Source organism: Microcaecilia unicolor, chromosome 3, assembly GCF_901765095.1.
Source record: "Microcaecilia unicolor chromosome 3, aMicUni1.1, whole genome shotgun sequence".
Taxonomy (NCBI): Eukaryota; Metazoa; Chordata; class Amphibia; order Gymnophiona; family Siphonopidae; genus Microcaecilia; species Microcaecilia unicolor.
The window spans coordinates 309222298-309232673 of record NC_044033.1 but is presented as its reverse complement, the minus strand read 5'-3'; the positions used below and the strand labels follow the sequence as shown (position 1 = coordinate 309232673).

Here is a 10376-nt window from a genome sequence, read left to right as displayed (position 1 = left end):
CACATGCCCTGAACCCCTTTGCTTCTGCTGGTGATCCAAAGGCAGCATCTCTGTACCTGAAAAGAGATCTAGTTATACAGTATACCCATACATAAGAGCAAAGAGTAAACTCTCTTAGCTATACAGTGTCCTGTGCTATTCAGTCTCTCTCTTGCTGTCTGTTTTATAATTTCTCCCAGCCTCTGCTTACCAGAACTTTTAAAAATTACCACATGACCCATGAGACAATGTTTTTTATTTGGCATAGGCAGAGAGGAACAGAATATCTATACAACTTTTATCATGTTTTCACCCTTGTGTTAATTCTCTGCTGACCTTCTGTACAACAGCATTCATCAGTCAAGTTTGGCACAAACACTGGAAGCCCATGGAGGCTGCTGAAGAGATGGCAGCAGTTACCCCTCAGTGCCAGGGGTGAGTACTGCTCACCACCCAAGAAGCAACTTTGAAAATCCACATTTTTATTTGCTTTATCTGATGTTGAAACTTTTCACAGATACTTCTTTGTGACTGGTGGGCCACCTTATAGGCTGAAGATTGTCCATAACCAAAGGTTGACCATTCCCCAGTGGAGAGTCTGTTGTAAGAGCATAATCCTTCATATCAGCACGAGAGGTAACAGTATATATACCACCAGCTGCTATGTAGTTCAGTGCAGCTGTGGCAGAGGAGTGCTTGGTTAAGAGACCATTAGTCTAGGTCATGCCAGGACCTTCAGTTCCAAAGAAGTGATATAATCCTGATGCATGCCATGTGTGTACTAGAAGAGCATGTACATCATTGAGGCAGATTTCCATTCTACAATAGCAGCCCTTGCAACAAGCCTACTGGCTAGCATGTGCATCAGAGTTCAAATCCTACTTCTTCTAACGATGCTCCTTGTGACCTTGGGCAAGCCACTTCACCCTCGAACAATTTCAGGTCTAAAACTTACACTGTACCCTTTCTTAGGCAGGGAACTAGCTACTGTACCTGGTTGTAACTAGCCTTCAGCTTGGATTTAGGCAAAAAGTCTAAAATCCAAATATGATCCATAAACCAGTATGCTTTACTTTATCGGTACTGCAGTGTGCGCTTCTGTGGGCAAGTGCTTCTTTTCTGGAGAAGTTCAGAAGTTCCAGGATAGACTCCCTTCATGACGACGTGTCAGGAGGACTCCAGCTCTCGAGAAAGGTGTGAGAGGATCTTTTGGTTGTCGACGACTTTCATATGCTGGATGTAGACCCAGGTGCTAGCTGCACTCCGTATTGTCAAGGACTGCTCAGAACCTGCAGAGACATGGGTAAGGCTGTTAGAAGGAGCCTCTAGAGTATAGCAATTCAAGCATTCATTTGGCAGCTAATATTTGGTTAAAGAATTCCTTGCAGGCTGCAAAGGGATACACATAATTATCCTGATATAATGCAGCATGTAAACTTTCAAGATCACACAAATCCTAGAAAACCAAAGGGAGGACTTGTGTGTCTCCAAAGCTCATATATGGTATCATTTGTGGATAATTCTTACATCTGTCCAACAGCAAGACTTGAAGTCCACAGCAGATCCAGTTTCTACAGGAGTAATAAGCTAGTTGAACTTTCTCACTGTATAAATAGAAAGTACAAAATACTTCCAAGTTGAAACTCACAAAATTATGGAAATTAACATTTTTCTGACACCTTCCATGGTGGTAGGAGGAATCCCTGAGGATGGCAGATGGACCAAATGTTGCCCAGCTGCCTGCTAGCCCTTTGTTTCTCAAGTACCCCTACTTAACATACCTTTGTCCTCTCTGGGCATCTGGGACCAGGGCTCTCTGAGAACAATGAAAGCCAGACAGATAGGCTCCAAAACTAGGGACCTCAAAGATTAAAACCTGTGAAACTGCTCACCTTCCTTACATCAGGAAATTAAACTGGAGTTTGCAAAGGAAATAGCTGATAACAAAGGCTGGGAAGGAAAGAAGTTATTTGATCCCTCTCTGTTCCTGTTAGGTATATAAGTCAGAGCACATGGCTCTGCTTTTTCTTCTTTCTCTGCACCCCACATCTCTAGCCACCACAGCACCTGGCTCTTGCCCCCCTTCTCCTTCAGCCCTACCCTGAGGCATACAGCATTGTAATATTTACCTGTACTAAGTGCTGTGTGCCTATATATGTAAATATAATATATATCTATATCTATATATATATAATATATATATACAAACCCGTGTGGATTGTGTATTCTTGGGAACCCACTGCTTCTGCGGACTGGAACCAGGACCATAACTGGACACCGAATGCTGACAGTAGGTTTGTATTCTGATTTTCTTTAATGTTTAAATAAATGTGATGTATTAAATATGTATTAGTTTTATTACTGTACTATAAAAAGTGTACTATTTCCTCTCCAGATGTAGACCCGTGTCTTGCTCACAGCTTGTGTGTCCTTTCCTCTGCCTCCTTATTCTTTTTATTCTATTGCATTCTTAATGTCTTTTGCCTTCTCTATTCTTGATTTCACTCAGGTCTGGAGGAAAAATCGATAAGGCACTATTAAGGTGGATGTAGGGAAATCCATTGCTTATCTTTGAGGGTAAGTAATATGGAATCTTATCTACCTTTTGGGATTCTACCAGACAGCTGTAACCTGTATTGGCCATTATTGGAAATAGAATACTGGGCTTCATGGACCTTTGGTCTGACTCAGTATGTCAATGCTTATATTCTTATTCACACTTGAACATTTCTGTCTCCTCTAGATACTGACATCTGATCTTGTACACTTGAATCCCGTCACCGTGTCTGACTCAGAGGCTTTCTCTTGTGCGTTCGTGCTTGCATATACACACTTACCAGTTCTATACTCTCAATAAACACACAGTCACATCTAGTGTCTGAATATGTACTTTTATCTCTCCTGCTTTTCTTTTAAATTCTTGTTCTGTTACTACATTGTCCATGTGCATTGACCTTAGAATGATTCTGTCTCGAGCTGACCCTTCTGGGCAGTAACACCCTTTAATGATGTCATAGCCCTTAGAAAGCCACCTCGAGTATTGTACCCATTCCATAAACTTTTAGCACTGGGTTACCACTGGGATCTATTATCAGCATGAGGAAGGCATTGATGCTTGGACTGAGAATCCATGAAGCATGACTTGTGGAGAGGGAGGTGCCGCTCCAATGTCAGCATTCACTATCCCCTCAGAAGCATGCTCACATCTACGCTATTCAACATGGCTCATTATCAACAGATGTTCTTACTGGTTGATATCCGGGCAGTGCTTGCATCTTCCAGAACTTGATGAGGACGGCTTCTTATTGGTGAAAGTGGAACTAGAAGGGGGAAGATATAAACATTTCCAGAAGTCAGCAGACACATCAAGTCTCTTGTCCATTAAACAGAATGTTCTCAATTAGCAGTTGCAAACTCTGGTGAGGATTTCCATCATCCTTCAACAAGCAACTATTGAAATGGTTGTGCCTAACTGTGTCATAACATTTCCAGGGCTCTCTTCATTCCTCTACTGCTCTCTTATGTGCCTTCTCTGTTCCTGCTTCTCAACCCTCTCCTGGAGCTAAGCAGCCAATCGGGTTTTCAGGATCACCACACAGAATATACATGAAATAAATTTGCATACATTGGGTCTCCAAAACATATATATTTCAATGTTATGGTACGTTTTGTGTCTAAGTGCTTTGAAAATGAGCCCCCAGGTGTCCTTAAATAAAGAGCCAGCAGATTTTAAAGATTGCAAATTACCACTGTCAACTGCTGAGCAAGTTGTAAATAGGCATAAAAAAACATAGTTTGAAATGCCTGTATGCAGATGCCAGAAGAGATAGAATGTATTGCATTAAATGAAAAGATAGATATAATAGGCATCCCTGAGACCTGGTGGAAGGAAGATAACCAGTGGGACACTGTCATACCAGGGTACACACTATATTGCAGTGATAGGATGGATCAAGTTGGTGGAGGGGGTCAAATTAGTGGAGGAGTAGTGTTATACATTAAAGAGGCCCTTGAATCAGATAGACTAAAAATTCTGCAAGACACAAAATACACCTTGAAATCCTTATGAATAGAAATTCCATGTGTAAGGGGAAAAGGATAGTGATAGGAGTGTATCACCATCCACCTAGCCAGGATGAACAGACAGATGCAGAAATGTTATCAGAAATTAGGGAGGCTAACAAACTGGGGAACACCGTAATAAAGGATGATTTCAATTACTGCAATATTAACTGGATAAATGTAACACTGGGGCATGCTAGGGAGGTAAAGTTCTTAGATAAAATCAAGGACTGCTTTATGAAACAGCTGGTTCAGGAACCAACAAGAGGGGGAACACTTCTAGACCTAGTACTTAATGGAGCAAATGATCAGGTGCAGGAGGTAACAGTGCTGGGGCCACCTGATAACACTGATCATCAGATCTAATATAATAACAGGAGTAAGTACACATGGGAAATTCAATAGGTTAGTCTCCTTTTTGAAAGTTAAATCCTATGATCAAATGAGGAGAGAGGGGGTTTTTATCTTTCAACAAAAGAGAAGCAGCTGGAAAAGTAAAACATTTACACCATGTGTGGATGTTATTCAAAAATAACATCCTGGAAGCCCAGACCAGACATATTCCACTATTAAAAAAGGTGGAAGGAAGGCCAGATGACAGAATGGTTAAAAAGTGAGGTGAAGGAAGCTATTAGAGCTAAAAGAACATCCTTCAGAAAATGGAAGACGCTTTCAATTATCTTCAATTGGATCCAGCATAAGGAATGGCAAGTCAAATGCAAAGTGCTGATAAGGAAGGCAAAGACAGACTGAAAAGGAGATCACGTTGGAGGCAAAAACACATAATAAAATTTTTTTTTTAGGTATATTAGAAGCAAGAAACCAGTAAAAGAATCAGTTGAACTGCTAGATGACCAACGGGCTCATTTTCAAAGCACTTAGCCTCCCAAAGTTCCATAGAAACCTATGGAACTTAGCCTCCCAAAGTGCTTTGAAAATATGCCTCCAAGGGATAAAAGGGGCATGCAGAGAAGAGAAGGTCATAGCAGAGAGACTAAATGAATTCTGTGCTTCAGTGTTCACTGAGGAAGATGTGGGGGGTGACACCAATGCTAGAAATGGTATTCAGGGGTGATGAGTTGGAGGAACTAAACAAATCTCTGTAAACCTGGAAGATGTAATTTGATAAGCTGAAGAGTAGCAAGTCACCTGGACAGGATGGTAAACATCCCAGAGTACTGACAGAACTAAAAAATGAACTTGCAGAGCTATTGTCAGCAATATGTAATTTTTCTTTAAAATCAAGCAGGGTACAGGAAGATTGGAGGGTGGTAAATGTAATGCCAATTTTTAAAAAGGGTTCCAGAGGTGACCTGGGAAATTATAAACCGGTGAGCCTGATATCGGTGCCGGGCAAAATGGTAGAGACTATTATAAAGAACAAAATTACAGAGCATATACATAGGCATGAATTAATGAGACAAAACCAACATGTTACATCTATTTATTTATTTAATAGGATCTATTTACCGCCTTTTTGAAGGAATTCACTCAAGGCGGTGTACAGTAAGAATAGATCTAACATAAGCAATAGGCAAACACAGAAGTAAAAATATTCAAATAACAATACAAAGTATGGCGTGGAGGGGCATAATCGAACGGAAATGCCTATCTCCATGGGCGTTTATCTCCAAGAACGGGTCCGTGAAGGGGCATGGCGAACCTTATTTTCGAAAAAATGGATGTTTTTGAGCTGGGCGTTTGTTTTTTTTAGAGATAATGGAAACTAAAAACGCCCAGCTCAAAAACATCCTAATCCGAGCCATTTGGTCATGGGAGGGGCCAGGATTGGTAGTACACTGGCCCCCCTGATATGCCAGGACACCAACTGGGCACCCTAGGTCAGTGCGGTGGACTTCAGAAAAAGCTCCCACATGCATAGCTCCCTTACCACGGGTGCTGAGCTCCCAACCCCCCTCCCCCAAAACCCACTACCCACAAATGTACAACACTACCATAGCTCTTAGGGGTGAAGGGGGCACCTACATGTGGGTACAGTGGGTTTTGGAGGCCTCCCATTTACCAGCACAAGTGTTACAGGTGGGGGGGATGGGCCTGGGGCCACCTGGCTGAAGTGCACTGCGGTACCCACTAAAAGTGCTCCAGGGACCTGCATACACACAGGCCTCTAGGACTGGTTGCTGCTGTATAACATTGGCACACCAGTTGACACCTGAAGACTAATCTCTCCGAAAACGTCCTTTATTGGAATAACTATGTTTACTCACAGTTAACTGCAGATCAGAGGTTGTGCCCCACTGGCAACAAGTCTCCCTGGTACTGAGATGAGCAGTAGGTCAGAGCTGGCAGAATGCTGTACAATGCCCTCTTTCAGCAACATTCAAGGTAAGAACTAAGTTCTGTAACGTGGCTAACACAGGAAAGGGAACTAAAACTGGCTTACAAAAATGGCCACTACCGCATGGACTACAACAGGAAACACAACAGGGCACACTCTGACCCAGTAGGCAGGGGGAAAAGCACCATGGGAGAAGAGCCTACCAACTACCAACATCGTGAGACTGTAACACAAGCTAATGAAATCACGGAGCCCAATACCCTACACCCACCACAATGCAATGCTGATGTGACCCTGTACTGCACCCAAGAGCCACATCTGACCCAGGGAAAGGCTGTGAGAGGATCAAACACATTCTGCTGTCATGGAGGTGGGTACGGCATTTGAGGCTGGCATATAAGCTGGGAAAAAAGTTTTTAAAGTGGGGTTTTTTTTGGTGCGAGGGGGTTAGTGACCACTGGGGGAGTCCAGGGAGGTCATCCCCGATTCCCTCCAGTGGTCATCTGGGCAGTTGGGGCACTTTTTTGGGACTTGTTCGTGAAAAAAAAGGGTCCAAAAAAAGTGACCCAAAATCGCGGTAAAAACGCCTTTTTTTTCGATTATCAGCTAAAGATGCCCATCTCTGCTCAGCTGATAACCACGCCCCAGTTCCGCCTCCACCACGCCTCCGACACGCCCCCGCCAACTTTATTCCTTTCCGCGACGGAGTGCAGTTGGAAACGCCCAAAATCGGCTTTCGATTATACCGATTTGGGCGCCTTTGCGAGATAAACGTCTATCTCCCGATTTAGGTCGCACTATAGGCGTTTTTCTCTTTCGAAAATAAGCAGGATAGTATACTACTTACAATGTCAACACAATACGTAATAGAACATTTTAATTGATAGTGAAGGGTAAAGCAAAGATGGAACATTAGGTAAGAGAGTAAGAAGCATTAGAAACTGATTTAAAGAAAGTTGCACATGAGGTCAGAGAGGGGTAAATATTATCTCAGTTAGGGCATGAATTAACTTGGATAAAGGTGAGCTAGTTGATATTGTATATCTGGATTTTCAAAAGGCATTTGACAAAGTACCTCACAAATGACTCCTAAGGAAATTAGAAAGTCATGGGTTAGGAGACAGTGTCCTATTGTGAATTAAGAACGGGTTAAAAGATAGAAAACAAAGAATAGGGTTAAATGGTCAGTATTCTGAATGGAGAAGGGTAGATAGTGGGGTTCCCCAGAGGTCTGTGCTGGGACCGCTGCTTTTTAACATATTTATATATGTTCTGGAGATGGGAATAACTAGTGAGGTAATTATATTTGGTGATGACACAAAGTTATTCAAAGTTGTTAAATCAGAAGAGGATTGTGTAAAATTTCTAGAGGACCTTACAAGACTGGGCATCCGAATGGCAGATGACGTTGAACATGAGCAAGTGCAAAGTAATGCATGTAGGAAAGAGGAATCCAAACTAAAGCTATATAGTGCAAGATTCTAGATTAGGAGTTGCCACCCTGGAAAAAGATCTAGGTGATATTTCATGAAACCCTCTGCTTAGTGTGAAGCAGCGACTAAGATAGGAATTATTAGCAAAGGACTGGAAAACAAAATTGAGAATATTATAATGCCTTTTATCACTCCAGGGTGCGACCACACCTTGAATATTGTGAGCAATTCTGGTCCATGCAGCTCAAAAAAGATACAGCAAAACTAGAAAAGGTACAGAGAAAGGCGACGAAAAATGATACAGGGGATGGGACAACTTTCCTATGAGGAAAGACTAAAGAGGCTAAGGCTCTTCAGCTTGGAAAAAGGACGGTTGAAGGGAGATATGATAGAGGTTTATAAAATATTAAGTGGAACAGGTAGACGTGAATTGCTTGTTTCACTCATTTCAAAAATACAAGGACAGGAGGCCACACAATGAAGCTCCTAAGTAGTAAATTTAGAACAAATCTGAGAAACGATTTCTTCACTGAATGTGTAATTTAACTCTGGAATTTGTTGCCAGAGAATGTGGTAAAAAGCAGTTAGCTTAGCAGGATTTAAAAAAGGTCTGAATAATTTCCTATAAGAAAATTCCATAAGCCATTATTAAGATGGAATTGGGAAAATCCACTGCTTATTTCTAGGATAAGCAGCATAAAATCTGTTTTACTCTTCTCGAATCTTGCTAAGTACTTGTAACATGGATTGGCCACTGTTGGGAATAGGATAGTGGGCTTGATGCACCTTCAGTTTGTTCCAGTATGGCAACGCTTATGTTCTTATGCTCTTCTAGCCACCAAAGCAACTTACCCTCTGAGCTATGAACAATCTGTGCTACCAGGGAAATGGAATAATCTTCCTCCTGAACTTCAGAAGGAGACTTCCCTAAGAAATTCAAATCTATATTAAAAAAAACTTATTACTTTAATATTACATTTGGAGTAGAGGACTGGATTCAGTATATGGCATTGAAAAAATACGCACTGAAAGGTATGCTATAAAGGGTGCTCTGGGATGGGTGCCCTTTATAGAATGGTGAAATCCCTGCCTAACTTTGGGCTCGAGCATTTACACAGACAGAAACCAGGTGTAAATCCCAGCATGCAAGCTGGGTGCAGATCCCTCAAATTCTATAACGCTGCACATATTTTAAAGGAATGCCCTGATCTGCCTATGTTCATTCCACCGTTACACTTCCTTTTCAGATCTACGCGGAAACACTTAGATGCTATTCTATAACAGGAAACGTAAGTGTTGTTCCATGCTGGTCTGCCGTTTTTGGCTGTTTTGATGCCTTGCTTCCATTATAACACTTTTCTGTGCCAAAAAAATTAACGTGGAAATAGCGCATAATGCTAGATGCCATATATAGACTTCCCTAGAGAATGTTTAGTTGAATTATTTATTTATTGCATTTGTATCCCACATTTTCCCACCTATTTGCAGGCTCAATGTGGCTTACAGTGTGTCGTTGTTAGTAGATAGTAGATTAGGAGATAACAGTTAGTGTTACATAGGAGTAGTATGATCGAAATTTAGACAAGTAACTATAAGTAGAAAACATTAATGATAATAGGTAAGGTGGAGATATCATAGAAAATAACGTGATCGAAATTCAAACTAGTAGATATAAGCAAGAGCATTGTAGATAACAGGTAAGGTTACGATGTGTTACTTTATAATTGCTGCTCTTATTGGTATGCCTTGTTGAATAGGTGGGTCTTCAGGGATTTGCGAAAGTTAGTTAGTTCATATGTAGTTTTTAAGCTGCGCGGCAATGCGTTCCACAACTGTGTACTCAGGAAAGAGAAGTTAGACGCATGCGTTAGTTTGTATTTTAGGCCTTTACAACTGGGGAAATGCAGATTAAGGAATGTTCGAGATGACTTTTTGGCGTTCCTGGGTGGCAGGTCTATCAGATCTGACATGTAGACTGGAGCATTTCCGTGAATGATTTTATGAACTAAAGAACATATCTTGAACGTGATGCGTTCTTTAAGTGGAAGCCAGTGTAAATTCTCCCTCAGGGGCTTAGCACTTTCACATTTTGTTTTTCCGTATATGAGTCTAGCTGCGGTATTCTGGGCGGTTTGCAGTCTCTTGATGATTTGCTCTTTGCATCCGGCGTAAAGTGCATTGCAGTAATCTAAGTGACTGAGCACTAGTGATTGTACCAGATTACGAAAGATGGTCCTTGGGAAGAAAGGTCTTATCCTTTTTAGTTTCCACATTGAATAAAACATCTTTTTAGTTGTATTTTTCACATGATTTTCGAGTGTAAGATGTCAGTCGATGGTAACTCCAAGGATTTGGGAAGGGATAGTTTTGGTGTATTTATGGTGGTGAATTTGTTCGTGTTATGTTGTGAGGTGAGTATAAGGCATTGCGTTTTTTCTGCGTTGAGTTTCAACTGAAATGCATCCGCCCATGAATGCATGATATGGAAACTTTGGTTGATGTCGTTGGTGATTTCCATTAGATCTTGTTTAAACGGGATGTAGATCGTTACATCGTCTGCGTAAATGTATGGTTTGAGGTTATGATTGGATAATAATTTGGCC

At 41.4% G+C, this 10376-nt stretch overlaps 1 protein-coding gene across 1 annotated transcript in view; it reads right to left on the bottom strand.

Moving 5' to 3' along the window:
* Positions 1-223: 223 nt before the first annotated feature.
* Positions 224-10376, bottom strand: part of RAPGEF3 (Rap guanine nucleotide exchange factor 3) — a 270982-nt gene continuing 260829 nt past the window's right edge. The window contains exons 26-27 of the mRNA XM_030198304.1: positions 3228-3299; positions 224-1268 (exon numbers count right to left, since the gene is read on the bottom strand). Of these exons, the coding sequence (XP_030054164.1) occupies positions 1147-1268; positions 3228-3299 (194 nt within the window). The 3' untranslated portion in view covers positions 224-1146. The remainder of the gene's footprint in view (positions 1269-3227; positions 3300-10376) is intronic.